Here is a 26684-nt window from a genome sequence, read left to right on the forward strand (position 1 = left end):
TAAGACTACTATTTCCTCTGCCCACAACTGTTTCAAAATAAATGTCCTCACTACAATAATTCACTATTAAATAATTTAACTCTTTAAACTACTCAACTATTTAACTGTTCAGCCATTTCAACTGTCAGTTGTGATCAGCTATGACTCCTGCCAACTGTTTCCAAATAAAAGTTTGTTTGGAATTTTATATTTTCAACCTTTTCCTAGGGAGACCTGAATGTATGTACCCATTGAAGATAAACCTTCAAAAGGTCTGTACTACGGCGCAAGGTTACTGGCTTACCAAAGTAGCTTTAAGAGTAACTTACTGACATGTGGTGTCATTTCCAATTAACCCATACTACTATGTGGAGAAGTTTTAACCAAGGAATGCTGCAATTTATGCTACATCTCTAAACTGCTCAGAGTGACTTATGATTGTGGCTCTCTCAATGTATTTAAGCAATAAGGCCATTGCTTACACAGATTTTAGAACAGCTAATGGCCGTGGTTAGGCATGACGCGCAAGCAGATAGAGGTAATATCAGAATGGTTGCTAAGCAAGTTGGAGATGCAGCTACTCTTGACTTTTGTATCGAGTTGTGGTAGCGCAGCAATATAGAGCAAAATGAGGTCAAGGTGTATGCTTGTGCTAGATTTTAAAACGGCATTGAACACGATTCAGCCAATCATAATCAAGGACCGGAACTATCTGTTTTAGAAATGTATATGAACCACCTCTCCATCTAACATTTTCAAGTACATTGGTGTAAAAACTGAGAGAGGACCTCTCTGCTGCTAAATATGAGTTGGTTAAATTATCTTCGTAGTACAACCAACAGGTCTTCTTCCCACTTAAATCTGCATTTGAATAAAATGCAAAGGTGAAAGAAAAACTTTTAAAAGGGTCATCAACAGTTTAAGCACAGATACTGTAGAGTCAGGGGTGTCAAACTCATGTCAGACAGTGACAGATTTGTTGGAATGAGACCTTACGGGGGCCTTTGTTGTTATGGTCATTATCATTTTTCTGCTTGGATATCAGTGTTGTTTGATGATATACTCCTTTACTGTACAAATCATGTACTGCGGTCATATACTGCTCTTCCTTTCGTGAAATTCCCTACTTCCATGTCAGTTTTTGTTGGCCTATTCCTTTCTGAGGATGGTTTGTAATGCTAGGTTGAATCAATCTCATATCATAAGAGATATTTCTTATTACCCACTGTTGAAGACAACTGGATGTCAATGTTTTTTTCCCCTCCTAATTTTCCCTTCCTACCCAAAACATCTGGCACCTGCTGGCAGGCCTGATCTGGCCCCTGGGCCTTATGTTTGACACCTGTGCTGTAGACAGACAATATAGACATAGACAAACAAATGTGCAAGTACTGAAATTGAAAGTGAAACTACAGCACTTACAATGTCAACTTCCAAATATATATATAAAATTCTCATAAATATGATCACAGATTCGAGTGTGTTACAACTGAACTGCAGTATTCTCTATGCCTGCATATAAACATCAATGGTGGAAAGTCCCACTGCATCGGTAGAATGGGGAGGAAACAGGTTCTTAATATGTGCAGTAACTGAGTAAAAAGGGCAGGTTCTCTAATTACACGTCTTTACCCAGTACAAAACCCCCTGTAAACTCAATGTAGTTTACCCCCTTAGAAACCACTCACACAAAACAAATGCAGTCACTGGGATTCACCGAAAAGTCTACCCAACCCCGCCTTCTCAGTCTTATCTGTTTACAATTGTGATGACGTTTATCCTGGTACTTTCCATATACTGCTGTGAAATTAGTTTTGACAGTTTTTATGAAATGTCAAACACATTCAAGTTTCTAAACACTTTTAATTAATCTATCTTTGAACAGACATAATGTATGCAATCTTATGAGAAACATATTCTACATCTCTTACCCAACTTCTAATTTTAGCCCTAGCCAAACAGACACATTCAGCCATTTCTCTCATGATCACTGTAAGCAACACTGTACCCGCAGATGTTTTATGTAATTAATTATGCACTTTGTTCAGTGTTTCTGCTCAAATCATGTTTAAAAAAATAGCAAGAATTTGTAAAAGTTGTTCAAATGGGAAGTTTACTAAAAAAGAAATGATTGTAAAATGTACAGAAATGCAAGTCAATTGGACACTGCAGGGTTAGGTGATTAATGTCATCTAGCCTACTTGAACATCACGTAAAGTCACATTTATTACACTGATGCATTATGGCCATTTATACCTACTCCATCTCTAGTTAAATATACAGATACAACTGATAAGTTGAAGCGCTTCACAAACAATACAAATAATAAAAACACAATATTTTTTGATGATCTTCACAAATTACTTTCAATTTGGTAATATCGTTTTAAAAATAAATTTGCCAAAGGTGAATTAATTTTCTTTAAGGAATTTTTCTTGCATACCTTTCCTTTTCAGCTCCTCTGTCAAGTTTCTTGTTTCTCTATAAAAATCACTTTTAAGATGCCACGCAACTGGTGATGACACGAAAAGGATTTACGCCACTGAGGCCATATGTGGTTCTTGTGGCTCATTGGGATTGGTCGGCACAGCCTTCCATTGGACTTGAGGCTGCTGCCTCATCATTGCTGCTGTCCACTTCTTGCTCCATAATGCTTTCATCGTCCAGACGCTGGCTGGTATAGTCTGTGATCTCAAGAAAACCACTCTGCTCCACCACTACGTTTGACTGGCTAGAGTCTGGCATTATGGAGTACTGTGGGATGACCTGTAAGACACAAACAAACTATAACTGGATGATAAAACACAACAAGATTCAGATCTCATTTTATTTGTTTTTCACTTGCTTCTTCTGCACTTGCTATAAAACTTAAAGGAAATCGCCAAAATCTGGGGAAATTAGCTTATTTACCATCGACCCCAGAGGTAGATAAGAGGATGCATGCATTATTCACTGGAAGTGGGTTACACCAGTTAGGCTAGCTTGCATGCACAGAGAGGAGAAGGGTATGCATCCAGGGATGGAAATTAAATATTGAAAATGTGTATAGTCACCAGCCACTGGTAGATTTTTGGTCAAATTCACCAGCCACTCAATATGAAATGATCACTTTGTATCTGAAATCTACCAGTCATATTTTATCAGCATTTGGCTGGTGGCTGGTACTCATTTCTAACCCTGTACGCATCTCCTCTTATCTAACTCTAGGGTAGAGGGCAACTACGCTAATTTCTCAAAATATTGCCATGTTCCTTTAAATATATGCTTGATTAACCTGTGATCTCAGGTACCGGAAATCATTTTTGACGGTGAGGACAACAGTACCTGAATGACATCCATGTCTTTGTTCTTCTGGGAGGCAAGTCCTGGCATGTGGCTGTACTTGCCGTGCTGCTGTTTTGAATGGTGCAGCACAGATGCAGAGCTGCTGATGAGGGATGTGGCAGCTGTGTCCTTATTGAAGGAATCACAGTCGCTGGAGGAGTCAACAACCATAGGCTCAGCACTGGGGTCAATCTCAGCTTCCATCATGGATATTTTAAGGATGTCTGATACTGAGGGCTTGTCACTTGGATGGCCTAGGCCTGAGCTGGACTCTGGCACCAGTTTGCCTGTTGCTTCTCCAGTGCTGGTTCTTGGAGGTGACATGTGACTACCAAAGGTGATTTTTGTCACCGTTGCCCCCTGGGTGATGATGGGCTGCTGAACCTGTTTAAGCAGATGAAAAGTTGCCCAAAGGTTGCTCAAAAACATGTTCTTAAGAGAGCTGTAGGCTTTAGTGATGCGCGGGCCAACCCATAGCCCGCGGGTCGGGCGGGTGCGGGTATGACGTATGGATAATATTGCGGGTTGCGGCCGGGTCGGGTCAAAATCACTAGATAGCGACGATACAAGTTACGTCCATGTGCAGAATTGCGTGACGTAGGTAAAAGTGAGATGTCCACCTTCTCTCCAAAAATACCTCATTGGAGGGGACAAAGCCTATCCACACAATACATTCAGTTGTGTTCATTATCCTGATGAAAACACCTGATGTAAGAAAACGGATAACATTTAGATCTTAACCTGGTAACTTCCCTGCTCAGCTTACTCTTTGATAAAAACAAGTTAGTTCTATGCATGTTACCACACTCCACAGGCTTTTACAATGGCCTGCAGGCTAATTCAGTTTAGTTTATAATTAGTCTTTAGCATGATATTGTCCAGCCAAAATATTATCATCCCATCTTCTTATTAATTTGCGATTACATTTTATGCGTGTGGTAGCCTGTAGCCTACTCAGATTACACCACCAAAACTTTTTTGATGGTCAGCAAGAAGAACGGACATAACATTGGCAAATGCTTTGCTCAAGTTCAGAGGTGAGAAATGGGACAGATAGGCATGTGTTTATGTGCTCACGCACACACGCACGCCTGACCAGCCATTTGTGGGTCTGGTCGGGGTTCGGGTCGATGTTTTACGTATTTTTTGTCAGGTCAGAGTGGGGGGCGGATTGGATCTCCAAAACGCGTCGGTCGGGTGCGGGTCATTAGAAGCCCCAACCCGCGCATCACTAGTAGGCATTTTCCCTGAGAACTGTACACCCACCTGTCCCAAGGATGTCTTGTCAGATCCTACAGGATGGTGTGCCTGCAAGGGTGGTGGATGGGACAGTGGAGAGTGGAGGTTAGGCCTATTGTGAGAAGTCGGGGCCTGTTGTAGCTTAGGCAACTGGGGAGTATGGGGAGGTTTCATAGAAAGGACAACCACTGGATGGGTCCCAGAACCAGAGGGCTTTTCCTTTGATGGAACTGTTTCTTGTGGCTGTGACCCTTTTTTAAGGGCAATGGTGGACGAGGAAGAGGGCTGGCTGGCTGTGGCTTTGCTCTGCTGGGTTTGCATTGAGTGAGGTGTGTGTCGGCCCTGTTCTGACTGGGTTGCCAAAGTGCTTCTCTGCTGATGGGGCGGGACAGCAGGCTGAGAGGACCTATAGAAAAGCCCTGTTTGTGGATCAAGGGTGTCCCCCTCAAGGTCTCCTTCCTCCATCACCTGCTCCTCTGCCTGTTTGTTCAACAGAGATGGACTCCCTCCACTCTACATCAACAACAATGGCAATTGCATATTATATCAGTCAGGAACACCACAGACACAAAAACACCTTGAAATGAGATAGTCCTGTGGTACCTGTTGAATGAATGCTGATGTAGATGACGTTGGACTGGACTTCCCAGCCACCGTTGTTAACAGGGACGAAGCATCCTGCTGCTGCTGGGAGGGTGGGGCCACCTCACCGACTGGGCCTCCAGCAGAGGTGCTGGGCGTGAATTTACCTGCACAGAACAAGATCAAAAGCTACATCACTACCAGATAATATAACACACATACATTTTACAGTCAATTTCACAAACAAGTGAGGAGAGGTGTTTTTCAATCAAGTCATGGATGAAGAAACGAAAGTGAAACTGAAACTGTGAATCATTCTTGCAAGGTAAAAGTCTAATAAATCAAGAGCTATAATTCTCAACAGGAACCAATAACCCATATAACATAACTGACTGAAGAGCTTCAATGACTAGTACAGTCCCTGCTCATACCGGCTGGAATGAACTCTGTTGGGACCTCAGCCTCCCCCTGTGTCTGTCCAGGAGACTCTGGAGATGGTCTCTTCTCCTGGGCCATTTGAATGGGAACAGCCATCTGGCTAAGATCAATGGTATGCTGTCGTAGTTTGGGGTCAGTCTTCTCCCTCACTGAAAAAAGATCAGTGGAATGACTGAGTTGTTAGGGGAATGACAGGGGAAATCCCTGTAATACCTCCTCATACAAAAGAGTATCCTCTTCTGCAGCATTACGCTTGAAAGATAAGCATAATGCAACTGTCATAATTTTGTTTCTTAATTAACATTTTTTGCTTGTATAAATGCTGTTTATATGAATATGACTTTTTTTACATATATTGTATATATTGACTAATCTTGTGTCATAACATGTAAAAGCACATTGAATGACCACTGTGTATGATAACGTGCTATATAACTAAATTTACATTTACATTTACAACTGGCACAGAGCATATCAACACCAATATAATGGAAACGGAGAAGCAGACCAACAGCACAAGTAGGGAATCCACCTGTTGTCTGCTGGAGTTCAAGCAAAGCCTTAATGGTGGAGGTGGCAGACTGGGACTCTCCCAAGACATCCTGGTAGATAATGGTAGGACTGGTCTCAACCTCTTGATCAGTCCACTCCTGCCCCCTGGAGGCAATTACCCGAACGACAGATTGAGCATCTAAAGCTAAGTCAGAAAACAGGAGAGATAACTAAATTATTAAAAACAAATACACAAAATGAAATGTTATAGGATGTGTTTCATAAAACTGATGATGAGTTACCCCATCGCCTAAACGTAATGCCAAAATATCTATGGTCTGCTCTGTTGCTCTTTTTCCATTCCATTCATAAGCATGCACTATGATCTACTGTAGTGTAGCGTACACATTACAGCCAGCTGTATCAAACATATGCAGATGCAAATAAATAATTAAACCCATCGAAGAGTCAAAATGGTTCTGCTGACTCAAACTGGTAACAGCTGACTCAAACTGGTAACAGCTGACTCAAACTTTATGTTTTTAGGCTATGCACATGAGTGTTTTTATATTATTTCAGTGCAATATGGTTCACTAAAATATATTTAATTACATGTTCTTCGGGTTATGACACAGAGATGGACTATAACATAATCTTCCATACTCATTGTTCTCCTATAGTGCTATTTAAGACTGATGTTTGCACTGCACATATACCTTGAGCACTGTGCATAGACTCTGAGGGGGGCGAACTGCTCTCTGGGAAGGTTGGAGAATCGTCCTTGGTCAACCCGTCCTGGCCAGATAGAGCTCCTGCATCTAAGGGTCTGGCCACCTGCTGAAGGGTCTCACTCACCAATTGCCGAGTATGCTCGCTCACAACTGCTGTCTGAAAAGTCATGGGCTTGGGTTTGATTAAAACCTGAAACCAGAGAAAAATAAAAATTGTTAACGGTTAAGCAGAAAATATTTACTAATTCTTAATAATAAAAAATGGAGAGCCCCTTTTTAGCAACTGCAACTACAGTCTGCAGTTATGGATGAGTTGAGTAAAAAAAAAAACTGATAGCTAGAACAGTTTCTGTGGAAAATGTATTCAATGATTATAAATATTCAATATGTTTTGCAATTAAGTTTAGTTCATTTATTGGTGATTTCAAACTTTCAAAAGACACCCAAACACACAAAAGAAAAACATTTATTTACCTGAGTTTTTCCTTGTTGTCCATATACTATCTTGGTGGGGATGATTTTGGTGGTAGTAGTAGGCTGCATTCCTGAGCCTATGCCTTTGGGCTGGGTGACGATCATCTTGGTAATGGGACGAGAAGCAGTGATGATAGCTGGCTTTGCTCCAGGAAGAGCTTGTAACGTTTTCTCACCCTGTAGGTAAGTTCTACAATTAATCACAAAATCTTCAAAACAACAGTATTTAAGACAAACAGACATCACAAAATTAAAACGTACTCCTGCATTTAACAGTGTAGTTACAACATTCTTCCCAGGTAATCCTTGAATTGTGGTTCCTTTTCCAGTTGTCTTCTGCACCACAATGACATTTGGCTTGGAGGTCATGGGGATGGTGGTTATTTTTGTTGTTGTGCCTGGAATGCGGAAAAATGCTAATGCTTTAAAAAAAATCTGATCATGTTTCAGGAGAACATATTCTACACAACAAATTCACTACTTCCCAGGGTGAATACCCCAATATCATGTGGAAAAAAATGCCATACCAGACACTATATTACTGCTGATAATCTTGCCTCCAAGCGTTGCAAGAGATTTGGGAACCACTGTGATGATGCTGCCACTAGTAGTCTTCACATAGGTGGCTCCTCCAGGAGAAGTTGACATTCTGCCCCCTATTGTGGGGCTGCCTGTTGGGCGTGAGTATGTGGCCTGGGTACCTGCAATAAAAAATGTTTTTTAAAAATCACAAACAAATACAAGGAAATCGCTACTGTTAACAGGGTGATAAGATCCAGTACAAGCCTCAAAAAGACCAGCTGCTGGAGAAAGCAAAGTACATATTTGAGAGGTCTAATATGAATTAACCATATTTGTTAATCACTACTATTCCATTCGATTAGTTGCTGGGCAAAATATAAGCCTTTTCCTCAACATTTTGAGCCATTTGTTCAGCCTTGATGTCACACACAACTGATATCAAAGCATTGACCAAAGAAGGGTTGAACACAGGTAAGCTTACCCATGTCTGACCCTAGTCTTTGATTTCACAGGAATAAAAAAAAAGTGAAAACTAGGCATTGAATAAAGTAGCCAAATAAGTAGTTAAATGAAATGACATGGTGACGGACCAAGCAATAAACTCTTTTTAAAGGCATCCTAGGCATAAAAAAAAGTTGTCAGTTGAGGCCATGGGTCGGTAGGGTGTTTTTAGCGGTTTCTTGTGGAGAAATTGCGGGAGGAAGTGAAAATTGCAAAAATAGTTTTTTATTTATATATAGATTTTTTTTTTTTTTTAATTTAGGGCAATTAAGGTTAGTAAGACTAAAATCACACTGATAATCTTGATGCTTATTAAAAAAGGATAATCAAAGGTAAACAGTAAGGATTACAGAAAATTAAAGTAGGCCTACTTTATTTGTGAAAATGCTTTGACTGAGGTAATTCACAAAGCAGTATAACCTTTCGTAGAACTGTCCAAAAAAGACAGTCACTTAAAGAGATGGCATCATGTCATATGTTTCAATACATTCATATATTTTGTAATTCATATTAAGTTCATATCTTTTTAATAATTCATAGTCTGTGGCCTGCATAATTACTAATAGCCAAGTAAGTATCTAGTAATTTCATATTGATTTAAACTATTTGACTACACTTCTGTTTAATGTCATTACATTGGTGGTGTACGTCTAATTGACTGCCTGCCCCTTTAAGGACGTGAGAGTAGCCTAATTACATTTCTGTGTAATTAGGTAAATAATTCTGTGTTCGGCTACGAGTGTAAATCACTTTTTGCATAGTGCATTACGATATGTGGATGCAATTGGGAATGTATTCTATGTCATTAGTTAAAATAAATGTTAAAAAAACAACTCGAATGAAATCATTCTTGGATCATAGAAGAGGTAAATGTCTTGCAATTTTATTAATTTCTATGATTTTGGTAGCACTACTCAAACTAAGCCCACAAGCTAGCAAACATGACATAAGCTAAAAGGACATATCCAGGTAAACGTTTGCCAATGGGTTGCATAGCCTACTCAAATGTCAGTAAACCAAGTAGGCCTTAATTAACTTACTTTCATAGCCTAGGTAGGTTAGCAACACCAGGTTGAGAGATGCAAGTAAGCAGATCATTAAAGTTAGCCTTCTATTTATTGTCATCAAAACTGTAGAGGAACGAACACGTTAGGGCAGTCTTTGGTGTCATATGCAGAAGGTGCAGAAGTAAGTGTGCCATCTGGCTCAATATTCTGCGCGAGGGACTGTTGTGGTAGGTGAAATTTCACGGTGAAACTACGATGATTGGTCAAATTTGCGAAAAAGTTGCGGTGTTTGGACAAAATTGCGAGTGCCTTGGTAAGTGACGAAAACAATCGTCTTCGTGAACAGCTGTGCATAGGCTACTTTGTAAAAGAGAGAATACGCTCATCCCTATACATAACGCAAGGGGTAATGAATGTAATTATAGTTCCCCTTTTATTTGTGGATTTATTTAATGTATTTAGTGTTATTTCTTCCCCAAGCTCATAAAATAAATTTGGGCCGCACATAAATTGACAGGGTCGGTCGAAAACCGGAACCCAAGAATTTTTTTTTTTATGCCCTAGAATACACATTCAGCAGAATCAATTCAGCATCACAATAGAAAAGGGAAAAAAAATGTTCACCTGTCGGTGTGGACACCAGCTTTGTGGTCATAATCGCTCCGTTACTACTGACCACCATGATGGGTGAGGCATTGCTGCTGGGCAGTGTGGCAGATGATGGCTTGGGGAGGATCTTACTAGGCTGCATTTGCTGGGTAATGATCTTCACTCCTGAATAACACAACAATCACATTTTCTCTTCATGTACATAGGTGTGAAAATCAGAAATGTGTCTTCCAGAGAGATGCTCACCAGACTCTTGCTTTATCTGGATGCTAGGCTTACTAATTGGGGATGTTGCAGTGGTTTGCACAGCTCCTAATGAAGATGGAACAGGGCTGCTCTGCTGAATCTGTTTGGATGATTGCTGGTTTTTGGGAAACTGGGCAAGGATCTGTGCTGGTGTACCAACAAAGGTCTTTGGAGAGGGAAGTCTTGCCGTGGCAACTTTCACAGCTGCTGGAGATGTGCCTATTAAATAATGATAAAAGAAAACAGATATGTTTACACCACACCACTGCTTAAAATAAACAGTAAACAATATTATCAAAGTACCTTTACCTTGGGCTACAGTAGACATGACTACTGACGGAGAGGAAGACACTACTGTGGTCACGGCAACCGTATTTGGGCCAGAGCCTGCGTTGGAACAGGTTGGGATGACAACCGTTTGCTTCTGACTGGAGGAAGTCAAAACAGATGTGGACACCAGCTTGGACATAGCGGCATAGTTGTGGGATTTGGAGAGAATGTTGGGAACAAAGCTGGAGCTTTGAGAGGTTGTCACAATAATCACCTGAGAAAAGAATTGCATGAGATACATTTCACTTTGCGCTGTTAATCAAAGAAAGGTAGGAAGAAGGAGGAAGAGGAGGAGGAGAAGAAGAAACTGACCTTTTGGGTGGTGGTGTTTGTGGTAGGCGTGGTCGGTTTGGTGAAGGTTATCTTTACTGGTGAAATGTGAGGAGGGAGAGAGTTGGCAATGCTCTGCATTATATTACTCATCTTGGGGCTGCCACTCATAGGCACCGTGATTGTTTTTGAGATCGGGGGGATGACCTTCGGCACCTCCTTCAGCATCACCGGAGTGGAGCTCGAGGAGTTGGTGCGTCGACGTTTGCGAGGTTTCTCATCCTCATCTGCACAGCTCACACCTGGGCCCCACATATACAGAGAGAGCTATGGAACACATGGAGCTATGGAACACATGGAGCTATGGAACACATGGAGCTGTCTCAGGACTGTTTGTTAACATTGAGAGTTGTTGTTGTTGCTGCTTGTGTGACTGTTTGTTCATTTTAAAACATTAGGAAATACTGCAGTTCATGTAGTCATGAATATTTTTAAATCGGTACTCATCTGATGTACTGCATGCTCATGCATTTACATGAACATTTAGCCACAATTATACAATAGGCCAGAACCAACAAGTAACATTTTCAACAAGTAACATTTTGCACCTTACATTTCTTAACTGCTTCTAATCCCATTTACTTTAAATATCTTACTTACTGAATTAGACCTCTCTATTGTAAATGTCAGATATGCTGTGAAAATGAACGGTTTAACCCTTTTTAAGCAAAATACCTTGTGAACTAGGTGTTTGAATGTAGTACCTCCCTATCTAAAGCATTGTACATGTCACAGCCCTGTTTAAAGTCACACATGATTATGTGCTCATCAGCTTGGAAAAAAGGTTAACTCAAAGTTAAGACAATGTACTAAACAATGTTTGGAGACTGGCAGATATTACATGGATTCCAGGTGTCATGAATGTAGTAAACTGCCATATCCCCAGGATATTGATTCATAGAAAACGTTGGACATTCATTTTTGGATAAGACTATATACGGGAGTAAAATTCACTACATTACCAAACTAATTTCTGCATTTGTAGCATATTTCAAATCAATTTACACAAACACTGGGGTAATCAACAAGACATTTACAGACTGACTTGTCTACAGTCATTTGATCAATGTGATGATATCCAATTTTAGTCACAGAATCATAACATGATGGGTCACTTCACTCACTCTTGACATAAACTGTGCTTCCACTGGGGAGTACTACCACATTGGAAGCTGGGCTGGCAGGCCGCGGAGATTTGACTGTAGGAGCACCACTGCCACTGGGTGCAGTGACATTGGTGGCTGTAGAGGTTGTGCTTGTGTAGGAGTAGCAAACTACCACTACAAACAGAAAATCATTATTGGCATAGACCTCCTCAAATGTACTGTATATTTAACCAGACCTAGTGAAGTGATCTATTTGCTCCACAACGGGCAATATCTAATTCACCTACCTTCTTTATTACCAGTCTCTGCAGGTGGGAGTAGAGATGCATTTTGGTGGGCGGCTGCACTGGCTACAGCATTGGCAGTTACTGTGAATGCTGTCTGAGGAACCAACCTTGGCATTAAAGGGACAAGTCTACGCCCTTCGACAGACCATTCTGAAGAACTGTTTGGTCCAGACATACTACACAGGGAAGAAAAAAATATATAGCAATATTTAATTAATTATTCAGTAGCAATATTTAAACCACTACACATGATCAGAACAACAAACTTACTGATATGCGATTGTAGTGAGGCGCTCATCATTGACAGCTCTGCGGACCTCTGCACGATGCCGTTCAGTGGAGATGCTAAATAACACACAGCCTTAGCATTATTGTCATTGACAACAACACAGACCATACTAACACAGATCCATATGCACATCAAGAATAAATAAAAACGTGATACCTGAGGACTTTTGTAAGTTCCCCGAGAAGATCTTTCTTATCCTTTGTGAGATCCCCTTGAGCTCGGAGAGCACTTATTACCCCTGCATACGCCTCTAACTCTGTACAGATTTGTTATATAATCACATACATTTTGCATTCACAGTCATCACATTTTCAACTTAGAGAAATGTGTAAAATGTGTTTGCAGAACTGCTTTAGAAAGCAGATGGACATCACAAAGTAACTCACCAAGTTTGCGAAGTATTCTCTTACACTCATCTCTACCAAGATCAAGGAGGGTGGGCCACACTACGGGCATAGTGCCAACCAACTCTGGCTTCTCCTGCTGAATCATGTACTTATCAAAGAAACACAAAGAAAAGAAAAAGAGAATCTTAATAACAACAACAACAACAACAACACATTATCATTTCTGTATCTGGTGGGGGGACATTTGTTTTAGTTTTGTGGACGACCTGACTTATAGTGAGGCAGAGATGTTTCCCAGATTTGTTATAAAAGGTATTAGGCGGTGCACAGTCAGGCTGTTCCAAATCAATGTTATCATATCTGTCTATTCATAGACTAGTGATTAATAAAGGCATCCCAGAATTCTCTAAAATACTGCATTACTCCAACCAATATCTCTAAAGTAATACATTTGCAGCAAAAATGGCAAGCTATATGACTGCTAACTCTGCTGCTCACATCAGATGTTCTGATCACTACGAACTAGCTCATCCTCACTCTCCTCTGGTGGACATTCTCCTTTTCTCTTTCACTCTCTCAATGGTATACACCTGATTAGACTGGATTGAAAAGACCTGAAAACCTTTCAGGTGGAAATAATATATCTGATGGATAGGCTAGCAGCTCCGTGTCAGCTAGGAAATGGCAAAATAATGTTTCTGGACAACAGGATATTTTACCTTTTCTCTCATTTTACTGCTGATGAAAAATGCTGCTATTTGATGTCATATAAAATAAACTACACTTGTCAGTCTCACCAAAACATTGCCCTATAAAATGTACTGAGGAATGCAAAATCTGCAACTTTAATCTCTTATCACTCCTCATGATGACTGACAAGACTCTCTCCCCTGCCTCACTCATCTTCAATTTACAGTCATAACAACAACAATGATAATAATAATAATAATAATAATAATAATAATGCCCTTATAGTATGGAACTTCTGAGTAATAAACTGTTGCATGTTTTCAACTGAACAGTGCATTTACTAGAGTCAACGTACAGTGGTACTTAACCCACTTTTGATTAGAGGTGATTTCTAGGTTCCATTTGTACATCCTTGTCTTGTCTGAAAAATATTTGGTGAGAAAGCCGGAATTGCAGGGGCGGGGCGACGACAAAAAAACTCCCTTATTTCCACAGTCCAATGTTGAGTATCTCCTTTATTTTGAAAACTCAATGTTGTTGACCGGTATGTTACAGGCCTACTTACTTCTGAAGAATCCAGCACATGCAGATGCAAGGCGCTTAGAGAAGGCTACCTGTACAAAAACAAAACAAAAGAAACAATGTGCATTCTGCCCGACATTCGTTGATGCACAACGCAACTAAGTTTTTCCACAGATAAAATTAACTAAACGGATGCCCTGACAATATTGCCATTAAACGTACTGATTGCATGGTGCAGTGGTGCACCAACCTAACCCTTTTCTGCATTTTGTCACACATAAGCTCGAATGAAGATGGTTCAACTAACGTTAGAAAATATTAGTTAACGTTAACTAGCTTAAGGCTAACGTTACACACCAATCTTCAAAGATATTGTGACATGTTAATTATTGTCCGTTTTATTGTAAATAGTCTTCTATTTTATCCATATTTAACTGATGTAGCGTTGTGTTATGTTAGCAGCTAGATCCTCTCCCCAAAATTAGCTAATGATAACAAACCATGTTAACCTTACCGTTACGTTCCAGTAAAGTGGGAACATACGCTACAGAAGTTAAATAGCAGCTAATACAATCGAAACCTATTATTTCTGTATTTAACCAGCATCAACACAGTTTACGGTTGCAAATGGAGGACATGGTGGCGCAATAACATAGCTAGCTAGCTAGCTAGCTAACTTTACTCCGCTCATTTGTAAGGAGTAGCGCTAACGTTACTGTCTAGGCACCATTTGCTGTGTTGTTATTGTTGGATATTATATAGGAAGGAATCTGCCCGATGCAATAGATAATCCTGAAAGCAAGACATTACCTTTTTGATGATGCACTGGTGGTTAAGAGTCATAGCAGTGAGAACATCGTTAATATGTCCACAAAAATTGGCTCAGAAACACAATTAGTGTGAAACTAGCGACCATAGACTGTATAGCGACAGTAAAGAAAATTCCAATATGGCCGCCATTCGCGAATCCTTCAAAATAAAAGTCAGAACATATGCTTAAAAATGATTAATTTAAAACTGTACTGTCGCTAGCTTCACGGAACTAACAACTAACACATAATTAGCCCTTCTTCTTTGAGGGGTTTTGTGGTAGTGTCCACTCAGTGCAACGCACTACCGCCACCTACAGCAAGATGTCGTCATCTCTTCATGCCTTCTCCATTCTACCCTGTAGCCTACTTGGCTGGAGGTGTCATTGTTGTTTTTCAAGATGTTTTTTCTGTATAGCCTAGTCACTGTGCACTGCACACTGATATGTTCCGATATGTTTAGTGCTCTAAAGACGTCAAATAGCCTGTTATAGTTACCAAATTGATAGTCAAGGAGCCAGAAGTGAACATGAATGGCAGTAAAAACACTGCTTTCATTATGCAAATGAACATGATAAAACACTTTTAGAACCCTTGAGTCAGCTCCTTTCTATGTGATCTCAATGCAACATTTTTTTGCACCTTCAACAGCATGGCATAGGCTACCTTACCGCCTGGTTACCTCCCAAAAACGCCCACAAATGCCCATATTGTGAAAGAATACTCAATTGTATGTACAATCTAGTAAAATAAGGCAATTTAGTCAAATGAGCGCACAATTTCATAAAATGACATTATCTCGATTTACAAAACTATCTTGCAAATATAACCAAAACGGTAATTATCAGGGTCCAAGCGATGTTGGAGGATGTGCCTTTAACCAGGTCAAACGTCACCGAGGAAATGGGATAAAGTAGGCTAGGCCAAAGTCCTTTTAGGCAAGTCCCTCCACTCGGCGGCCATATTGCAACGCTTTTTGAGCACTCATCGGGCATCCTCTTCGGCAGAAATGCGCGTGAACAAGGCTTCAACCAATGTTGCTCCAGCTGCGAGTTCACAACACATGATTGGCACGATGTCTTCACAACACACCATATGATTGGCTCAATGTATTCACATCACACCACATGATTGGCTCAATGTATTCACATGTCGACGTTTTGCCGAGGAAGGGGTGTGATATGTGTAGACAACGGCCATATTGGCGTTACAAACTAGCCCCATGCATTTCTATGGAGGATTTTTTGAGTGCTGTGTCTCATTAGAAAGTCTCTGGCTAGGCCTATAAGCACACCAATTTTTGTATGTCTATGTGAATCGGGTCCTTTTGCAGCAAGAATATAAACATTTGAAAGTAGATTACATAGAACAAGCCTGATTGACGTAATCATGTCAACATTTCAAACAAAGTAGCAACCAGACGGCGCACAGAGATAGACAAACAAATTAGCTTGCTAGGACATTTGGGGAAAATCAAAGTACCACTTTCAACTAAGTGTTACAACAGAGATGTTGTGAATGATTGGGGTTGCCAATTTTTGTGACATCAAAATAGGGTCACCTGCCAAAAAAGTTGGGAACCCCTGTCCTTAGCACAAACAACAGTGGGTTAGTTAAAAGCTGTTTCACATCACATAATGCTGTTCATTTATGAAAGAGAACTTTGCACTTTGCCTAGCATTTACATTTGGCTCAGAGTGTTTAACTCCTTGTGTGTATATTACCATATACCATAATTGTAATGTTTATCGTGTACAAAATTATATAGTGCTTTATGACAGTGATAGTGCAAAGTATTCTGCCCCCATGCTAAAGTTGACTAAAAAGAGGAATAAACAAAATCATCTTTTGGAAATGGATCTTAGTGCCTTAATTTAAAAAATGAGGAAAATCCAACCTTTAAGGACACCAATTTTCTTTGTGAATGAATAATGTATCGTTAATAAATAAATGTTCTTCATTAAAATACAGGGTGCATAAGTATTCATACCTGTTAAACCTATGTTGAATTCCCATAGAGGCAGGCAGTTTTATTTTTAAAAGCCAGTTATTTAATGGATCCAGGATATGCATCCTGATAAAGTTCCCTTGGCCTTTGGAATTAAAATAGCCCACATCATCACATACCCTTCACCCTAGAGATTGGCATAATGTATTTCAGTTAGCTATTGTCTGGTTTGATGTTCATTGAGCTCAATGCAAATCAAGATCCATTTCCAAAAGATATTTTTTTTTATTCCTCATTTTAGTCAACTTTAGCATGGGGCTGAATACTTTTTCTAGGCACCGTGTATAGCATGACTGTCTGCCGTTATGCACCATTATTACATATGAAGAAGCCCGGTATCATATTACATGATGTATCGGTTAACGACCTGCCTGTATTATTTCCAGTAAACTTTATTTTATTTCTCAACAAACGGTCAGTTTAAGGTGGAAATATTCAGGCATGGCATTGACTGCTTATTTTGCTCCTGATATGCTGTATCATATCAAAACACATTACGGACATGTTAAGAAGGCTAAGACTTGATTTCACCTGAGGGGGTCTGTAAGTGATGAGCAATTTATTGAGCTTGAATTTGAGGATGAGTGGGGCTCACACACAATCATACACACACGCACATACACAGAAATGTACTTGTATACATGTTGAGAAATCCTTCGAAAGGTTGGGGGGGGGGGGCATCAGCAACACCTATAGCCATCCCATCCTTGCAAATGTAGGGTATGTTTTTGTTTAACAATAACTGTATCACCAAGCAGAGAGACAGGGCTAGGGGGTTTTTTTTTTTACACTCCAGAACAGTAGGTGGCAATGTGTCACTTGGCAGGATGAAGCCCACTACTACCGAAGCACTGTCAGAGACTCATGTTTAGGGATTTTTTAAGCTATTTGGCGTAGGCACACACAACTGTAAGTAGGCAAGAATGGCTACATTTTTCGGCGAAGTATTGTCAGTACACTCGAGGGCAGTAGAAGAGGACGACCGGGAGGATGAGGAAAGCGAAAACGAGGAAGATGTAGAAATCCGGAGAGAGTTAGAGGAGAAGAGGTAACGTTAATGCAACCTTAGTCTTTCTCTTTCTGCCTAAGTTTTAAAGCTAGGCAACTCGTCCACCGTGTGTCTAAAGAAATAAGGGATTAAACGTTACCGACTCTAGTCCACAAACTAGTGTAGCTAGTTTGCCTTAACGATTTTCATTATCCGTACCAAACCGAAAGTAACTCCTCAGCGCACATTTCGAACGTCACGAGAATGCGTTCCAGAAGCATTTTATTTTTGTAAAGAAAAATAATGCTTGAAAAAGATCTAGGCTACACCTAGACATAAACGAATAATGAAATAAAGTGACAGTAGGCTAATTAGAGAAAGACCCACCGGGACTGTAATGTTTAAAATAAATTGCCCACCTGCATGCACACATTTTGTGTCAAATCTTTTCATCCACAACAGGGCTGAGCTGGCGAGCCATAGGCCTAGCCTGTTGTAGCCAGACTCAAATTTGAGTCTGGTAATACACCATTTGGATTTGGTTATGGTATGTGGGGCTTAGTTGTTTCAACCAATTATGGGGGGAAATGCTGGGGCCTGCAGGCAATAGATGTTTGTTCGGCATCTAGTCATAATCACGGTTACCGCCCCCAAATTTCTGAATTAAAACCCTATACGTTCCATTCGATTGAATGTAACCTAATAGAGATGCACCTGCGTTAGTACAGAAAACACCTTTACTAGATTAAATCTTTAAGCAAACATCAATAAATGGCTCAAGAAAAGTTTGCACTGAGAGTTCTCTGTGTGTCAGCAGGGTTAAAGGGACACCAGGCAAGCCTGATGCTTTTTCTCTACGAAACTCCCCCTAGCTCGGTCTGAAGCTCTTTTCCTTTTCTTTGCGTCTTCCGTCAATGGTTTTCGCTGCTTCTTCGCCGGCTCTGCCATTATACACACGTTTGCAACAATCTCTAGCGTTTCGTTAGCCTACCGCTGTGCTGTAAACTGATCCTGCTTCGGTTGGCGGGTAGGATACACCGAACTTGCAAGTGGGATATTCTTTCTACAGGCAGTAGGGGCGGGCGAGAGAGCCTTCATTCGCCCCGTAATGAGTCATTTAACCATATACCGACTTACGAAGATGATTAATTAACATGAAAACGTTGCCTGGTGTCCCTTTAAGGATAACATTACATTCCCAAGTTTTGGCTATTCCAGTTACACTGGCAGCTAATTTATTCTCACATGAATGCACATTAGAATGTCCATTTGAATAGCTTTAACAAATAATGTGTACTAGTTGGTTACTGACAATATAAAGTTAGCTATTTAGCAAGCTAATGAAGCTAACATTAAACGAAAAATTCAACATCATCAGGAAATTGAGGGTGAATTAGGTTGGTAGCATTTGCATATTGGACAGTTGAATGCAGACAGACTAGCACCTGGATTCTTCTTTGAGATGTTGCTGGTATCAAATTCCAAATGTGCTTATATTTTCCATTAAATAGTCAAATTTGTCATTTTAAACATTTAATATGTTTTCTCTGTCCTTTTTGAAGCTAAATAGGTTTACAAGATTCACAGATCACATTCTGTTTTTAATTTGCATTTTGCACATAACAACTTTTTCAGATATGGAGTTGTACTAGTGTTACACGGTGCACCAACACCCTAAAAATGAAAAAAGTCACGATACTTAATTTAATTAGTACTGATACTTTAAAGAATGTTGTTTTGCAGTAAGATATGTATTTCATGTCAGTGTGCACAAAGCATAGCCTGTCTTTTCTCCTCACACACACACACACACACACACACAGATTTCAACATGAAAACGTTTTTGTTTTCCAAGTAATTTCAGTGGAACTATAATTGGGTAATTGTAATTTGATTTATCTTTACACAATCAAAACAACACAACTGCACTTATATTGATATTACCTGAAATACACAATTAAATAACATGACTTGCGTGAAGCGTTTGTGAGACACCACCAAGAGTAATGGGTGGAGATGGACAAAGCACTGTGTAAAGAATGCATTGCAAATATGATGAAATTTTATGTATATCCAGTGTTGATTTTCTTGCGAACCGCCACAGCACCTAGACGCTAATATCATTGAAAAGCTCCAGTTCTGCTCTTTCATGTGATATCTGTGTGATAAGTACTTCGTGAGCAATTCAACAGAGAATAATGGGTGTAAATTTGGACGCCTAATCATTACTATAATTTAGGGGAGCTTTTGATCTTAATCTTATGGTATAGTCAAGCAATGACATTTGGTATAATAATGCATGGAATAATGTTCAAATGATGTGTCAGACTGAAGATGGGCCTATCATTAGCATTCCTGTCCCCTACAATCTAGTGCTGGGCGGTATGACCCAAAATGTATATCACGGTATTTTTCAAAATTCTTACAGTTTCACGGTATATGACGGTATTTCTTTTTTCATGCATAATCAGATGTTCACAGCATTTTCTACAGGTTGAGAGAGGAATTGCTACATTGAATAAGGATGCTCTATTTTACTGTCATGATGTAGAATAACTCCAACATGCAGTTTTACATGGCCCCACAAAATGATGCTGTTTACAAAGAGCCACTCATGATTCTAATGAAGAATCTAATCAGAATGCAAAGACAATTGCAGTCGAAATACAGAACTTGAACTGTGCAAAATTCACATCTTGTATAAAACCAATACAAAAAGTATTGCAACTTGCAATAATTATACTTTTTTGAAAATTATACAATTTAAAATAAAACCTCTTTGCTAATTTGCTTACTCTGCCTATCAGAAACATGCCTTATTGTTTTTGTGTGGTTTACATGACGTTAGTGGTAGGCTAACGTTAACTTCATGTGGATGTCTTGTGGATGTGGATGTGGATGTCTTGTTAGCCTGTCATGAGCTTCGGTTCGGTTCTCTAGGCAAAACATTAACAAAAAAGTTCGTTTTGGTGCACTGATGACAGTCAGGATCATTTCTAACTAGCCAGCTAGTATTGCTCAGTTCATGTCTATAACATGCTTTACTTGCTACCTGGATGATTTCAGCGAATATTCTTAAGGTGAGATGAATGATAAGATTAAGATCATTAATAGCTGTTGAACAATCTCAATAGAATTTTAGTGACTGTAAATCCCTTTCAATGCAGTATCCCTTAACGTTTTTCCTTAACTAAAGAAACAATTTAAGGTATTCTGTGAGAAATTGAGCCAGGGGAAAAACTGAAGTTTTGTGAAGGTGTTTTGTGTTTACCCTCACTATGCCTGGCAGTGGCACCATGCCTGCGTGTGAAAAAAGTACCCATCTGAAACACTGTCTCGCGGCGCAGGATTCCAAACGTTGTGCAATCAAATACACCGGTATGGCGGTATATTAAACATTCATATCATAACGAAAATATACACCGGTATACGGTGTGAACCGGTATACCGCCCAGCACTACTTCAATCTATGTCAAAATGGTGTGATTAGCAACCAGAATCCCCCCCGAACCTCCGTGTTACTATCTTTTTTATAACTGAAGACTGATCCTTATTTTTTTTTAAATGCTTCAAGTGTAAGTAATTAGTCAAAGAGGCATTGTGTGTAAATGTAGGTTAATAAAGATATTACTCAGTTTATTTATTATAATGCAATAAAAGGGAAACATTTAACGAAATCAAGATGAAAGGCACCTTTGCCATTTTTTGATTACCAACATTATTGATTGGTTGTAGTAGTGTATGGCACATTGAAGCCATTTGTTTACAGAGACAAAATTGTGCAAAAACATTTCATGTAGGTGCTTGCTTGCTTTGTGGATTGTTCCTCGGCTGCTCATCACACCTGTAATGTCCTTCATCAGCTTGCTTGTGAATTCTTATTAGTGTTTTTTTTAAGTGAACGACTGTCATTTTCTTGCAGAAAGGTCCATCTGAAATGGTGTCCAGAGGTATCTCAAGCAGTTGAGGCTTGCACTGATAAGACACTTCTCTGCTCCCATCTTATCATAGCTGTGGGAACCAATGCTACTGGTGAGTGTCATGAAAATGACCAACAGTAAAAGCATGATATTTGATTTAATAGTCTGTGACTATCCTTTGTCAATCTCACATTACTCCTGTCTCTACGTAGGCTTTGTATCAGCATTTATTTTAAACTCTGCAAGCTGGAACAGAGTTGGCTGGCTGTCTCTATGGAATGAGAGAAACAGGGGATCGAGTCTCATGAATAGCCCTCCTGCCCCAGGAGAGCCAAGCTGTATGATATACCAGCAGAAGGAAGGTGGCTCTGTGAGTAGACTGTGGTTATTTTCTTTGTGGATTGTAGTTTTGTGTGAACGAGGGGTGTCTCTTCCCAATAGTGCTGGAAGAGACATAAAATTCAAACTTAAAATGTATCTTAATGGCAACTTGAACTGTCAATGTTAAACAAAGCAGAATTATGGCGGATCTGCATTTTGCATCACAAGATAGTCATAGTTATTGGTGCGACAGTGGCTCAGAAGGTACAGGAGTCGTCCAGCAACTGGAAGGTTGCTGATTCGAGCTCAACTCCCCCTCCCGAAGTGTCCTTGAGCAAGACGCTTAACCCCAGTGCTCCCGATGAGCAGGCTGGCGCCTTGCAAGATGTGTGTGTGAATAGGTGAATGTGAGGCATGACAAAGCGCTTTGGGTGCTTGCAGGAGTTGAAAAAAGCGCTATATAAATGCAGTCCAGTCCATAGTTGTGGAGAACTCCCACTGGAAAACAGATTAAAGAAATCTTTATAAGACTTGGCAGAGAGGGGATGTTGCCTTTCATTTCTGGCACGTGGGCATTTCTGTGTTCCACTGAGAAAAGGTGGGGCTTATGCAGTGTAAATAAAAGTAGCATATTTTGGACCTTTGTGCATGCGCATTGTGGAAATTCTAGTAATCATTGCTTCATCATGAATCACATCAAAATAATCAATAAGACTAGCCCTTTTCAACGATGCTACTTGCTAGTCTATGTAATGACCTACAAGCAGGCCCATAGTTACAAACGAGATCTTATGTTGAAGTCGTTGAGAAGTTGAAGTTGCAAACAAATGCTTGTTTTGGTTTTGTTCAGGGTGTAACATCTTGTAGTGTGGTTGCTGAATTCCCACCAACTGAATACTACTCCATTTCCAAGAGTGGGGGAGAAATGCAACGACTGCCTAGTGCCACAATAACGTAAAAGGCTCTCTAGATGCAGTGATTGAAGTTGTCCTTTGTTCAAGCTACAGTAGAAACATGGAGACTGAAACTGTGGAGGGGGACCCTGTCCCTATGTAGATGTAAAGGGCTCACTATAGGCTAATGGAACCACATGTACTTTTTAATGCTATATTCAGTTTCTGCTATTGGCCTTATCTCTGAAGTAACAGGCGGGTTCTTTGTTACTTGAGTGGATAAACGGCTGAAGCTTTGAGAAGTTTACATGAGTTTTACAAAGTATTGTGGACATATTGTTGTATTTGACTCAACTCAAACTCTATCTGAATATAACGCAGTAGGCCTTATTACAGTCTGTTCATTTGAAATATTAGTTGTATGTGGAACTGCCTGTATTGTAAAGTAATTTGGTTTTGAGATGACATGGCATAATGACAAGTCATTTAATATCTGCAGCTATCTCATTCCCCATCTCATTAATCCTGTTTCAATTACTCAGTCATTACCGTGTAGACATGAAAGAGCAGACCTTATGATGCACAATGACACTAGTAACTTGCTTGTGTGGCAGTTAGTAAAGCAGAAGTAGAAGTCATGTTGAAATCACATGAAGGGTCACCGATGTTTTCACAACATAAATGTTTATGTGTTAAATGTGCTTTATATGCTCTTGCTATTTTGATTATACAGCATTGCCGTTGTTATGTGTATTATAAGACATTATAAGAGTCCTAGAATGAGAGGTCCTAGACCTGTCTGACTTGCTCCTAATGAGGATCCTTAACCAATTCTTGTCATGGACTGCCTTATTATACATACAGTACATAGGCATGTATTGATATTTTATTAACTTCAAAGTACAAATTACATGTCTCAATTTTCTGCAGGTACTAATCTGTCAGTGCACATGCTACGTTGCAGAAGATCAGCTGTTTCAATGGACCGAAAAGGTGACTCTCAGAATTTGTGTTGCAGTGATATATTTGTAATGACCAGTGTACTTACAGTGCCTTTTACAGATCAGTGTTAAAAATCAGTAAAAAGAAGTATACAAAATTATCTGTTAGAATTAAGGGGGCTTTCACACCTACCTCATTTGGTCTGGACCTCGGACTTTTCAGTTTGGTCCGAACCAAAATTGTAGGTGAGAAAGGTTAGTTGCACTCGCTTAACTTTTTACCTGTGGATTCAGTTCTGCCATTGCACTCGCTTAACTTTTTACCTGTGGATTCAGTTCTGCCAAAGGCCCTTTTATCCTCTCTGGTAGCCTACAGTGCTGTGTGAGTGAGAGGGGGAGTTGCTACAGTAGTGCAGCGAAAGCCAATGTGTGCTTCTTTTACTGATATATTTAACAATATCCTGCATGTCTAATATGTATAGTGCATACATATGACTTTCGTCTTGTATTATTTCTCTCAGGTGTTTGCATGTCTTCAGAAGAGAGGGCTTACTGTTACAGTACTGTCAGATGCACCCATTGCAGAATACAAAACATCAGACTACCACCATGGGAGTGACATTCCATTTCTTCGTGCTCTGAAGACTAGTGCATATAAAGAAGTTGTAAATTGTCCCTTTCTGGAACAACCAAATATCGTCACTGGACTACCTGCAGCAGGTAACTTTGCACAAATGCCTGTTGGTAGGAATGTGTTGTTTTATACACTGGTTGGACAGTTATAATACATGTGAAGATAATGCATGTATTGGACCATGGAAACAGTAAGTGTAAGTGTAAGTGTATAACAGTAAGTGCTTCTATAGAGAATGTATTTACACACAATGGTATTTAAGGTCAGTTTCAAGAAATGAGAAAAGGTCATGCCAAAACTGATTTGATAAACTCTAATGAGTTTGAAGCCGTTATTTGAAGGTAATAGAACTATGTTGTGTTGCTTCAAGGTGTTTAGGTGACATAGTATTAAGTGAATAGATGTAGAAGGTATCCCTCCTAAGGAGGAGAAGATGATCCATACCTCTGCCACGTCTAGGTGTGGAAACATGTTCAATACACTTGAACCTTTGCCAACCCCACTCCCACTTAACTATATTCACAAGTCTTACACTATTTTGATGATATTGTCTTGTGTTTGCAGTGCTTTGCCATTGTCAAATTCATGGGATCCCAGCTGTATTGTACCAGAGCTACAGTGATGTGATAAGTGCCGACTCTGTCACAATGGAAACCTACAAGCTTGCTCTTACTTGGACTAAGAGTATAAAGGTAAAACCAGTTACATCATTTGGTGTAGTGTCATGAATCTCTTGCGTGGTTGTAATGCTGTGTTTTGCAATGTTACATAATGCAGGGAGAATTTGGTACCTTGGTAACAGTATAGTAACATATAAATATTCCTTGTTTAAAATGTCACAGCATTCCTACTTAGTGTGTCTATGACATTAATGTTGAATTTCTATTTTCTTTCTTTCATTGTTGTATCTTTACTTTCATTTAGTTGGAGCCTCCAACCACAGACATCCTTCAGAAGTTCACAAGGGGCTGTGATGATGTCCATGGTAACCTGTATACATAAACGGTCTGTTTTTGTTGACTGTATACTGTTTTGCAGAGTTTGACTATGATAAATATTTTTCTAATGCTGATAAGACTGTGTGAGAGTAAACTATTATTATTGCTATTAAACCTGTAAAGCTTTGTACTTCCACTAGAGGTTGTAGTAGGATGAAATATCTTGCACCACATGGTTATTATAGGGGCTTGCCTAACCTCACTTGGCATTTGACATATCCCAAAACAAATAAACTTTACATGTTTTTGAAAAGATGTATACATTGAGCAGTGTGTACATTGAACCTGATTGATTCCTCAGAAAAGCATGAATAACAATAAATTGAGAGTTTTTAATGCAGCTTGTTTTATACATTATTTTGTAATAACATAATATAATAAAACACACACACACACACACATAGGAAAACAAAGTGAAATGAAATCTCACCTGTTTCTCCTAAAAAACATTTGGAAAAATAAGGCGAGATGGTGGCTTTATAAGAAAAACAGAGTATTTTAAGATATTAAGTTGAACTTGGACTTCGGCTAAGGTCTCAAAACACTCTTTTTTCTTCTCAGTTTATTCTAATTTAATCCTATTTCTCCTTAGGGTCCCTTAAGACAAACAGGTGAGATCTCAATAAAAGCTGATTTATTTCTCATGAAACAAGAAAATACATTTTCCTTTGGACAAAAAAAATAAGAAAACATTCTCGACTAGCCCCTCTGTGGGCGGTCGTTCTTACCTCAAGCACAGCTCTTCTACCAGAGCCCTGGGAGCTTGAGGGTTCTGCGCAGTATCTTAGCTGTTCCTAGTCCGACTGCCCTCTTCTGGATTGAGATCTCAGATCTTGTTCCTTGAATCTGCTGGGGTCACAACCCTAGATGTTCCAGTCGCCACTGTTGGGACCACTGTTGCCTTTACGTTCCACATCTTTTCTTGCTCTTCTTCAGCCCTTGGTATTTCTCAAGCTTCTTGTTTTCCTTCTGTCTGATGTTGTTGTCACTTGGTATTGTGACATCTATCACCACAGCCTTCTTTTGTAGGTCTGACAGAGGGTGTGCAACTGGCGAGCACACTGGAACCGCTGAAAGCAGTTTGAATGTAAGCATGTACAGTATGCTGTGTGCGTGTGATCATTCTG

At 39.7% G+C, this 26684-nt stretch overlaps 2 protein-coding genes across 5 annotated transcripts; one reads left to right on the top strand and one right to left on the bottom strand.

Annotated features, from left to right (window-relative positions):
* Positions 1-2075: 2075 nt before the first annotated feature.
* Positions 2076-15089, bottom strand: emsy (EMSY transcriptional repressor, BRCA2 interacting). 4 transcript variants are annotated; one of them, XM_042091603.1, is made up of 21 exons: positions 14856-15089; positions 14089-14137; positions 12873-12981; positions 12643-12742; positions 12468-12542; positions 12198-12373; positions 11929-12084; positions 10787-11046; positions 10454-10688; positions 10145-10363; positions 9914-10063; positions 7787-7960; positions 7521-7657; positions 7260-7436; positions 6771-6975; positions 6095-6259; positions 5556-5711; positions 5146-5291; positions 4570-5055; positions 3304-3687; positions 2076-2745 (listed from the first exon to the last, which is right to left on the bottom strand). In XM_042091603.1, exons 3-21 carry the CDS (start codon positions 12976-12978, stop codon positions 2548-2550), a joined length of 3705 nt encoding a protein of 1234 aa, XP_041947537.1. In that variant the 5' UTR covers positions 12979-12981; positions 14089-14137; positions 14856-15089; the 3' UTR covers positions 2076-2547. The 4 variants fall into 4 exon arrangements, with proteins under 4 accessions (XP_041947537.1, XP_041947539.1, XP_041947538.1 ...); XM_042091605.1 differs by having other exon boundaries at positions 12873-12969; positions 13896-14137; XM_042091604.1 differs by having other exon boundaries at positions 10178-10363; positions 13896-14137.
* A 2599-nt stretch (positions 15090-17688) lies between these two features.
* psmg1 (proteasome (prosome, macropain) assembly chaperone 1) lies at positions 17689-25897 on the top strand. Its single transcript, XM_042091608.1, has 7 exons — positions 17689-17910; positions 21773-21882; positions 21983-22140; positions 23915-23977; positions 24447-24645; positions 25124-25251; positions 25484-25897. Exons 1-7 carry the CDS (start codon positions 17786-17788, stop codon positions 25559-25561), a joined length of 861 nt encoding a protein of 286 aa, XP_041947542.1. The 5' UTR covers positions 17689-17785; the 3' UTR covers positions 25562-25897.
* Positions 25898-26684: the final 787 nt, after the last annotated feature.

This window comes from Alosa sapidissima, chromosome 5 (assembly GCF_018492685.1).
Source record: "Alosa sapidissima isolate fAloSap1 chromosome 5, fAloSap1.pri, whole genome shotgun sequence".
Classification (NCBI taxonomy): domain Eukaryota; kingdom Metazoa; phylum Chordata; class Actinopteri; order Clupeiformes; family Clupeidae; genus Alosa; species Alosa sapidissima.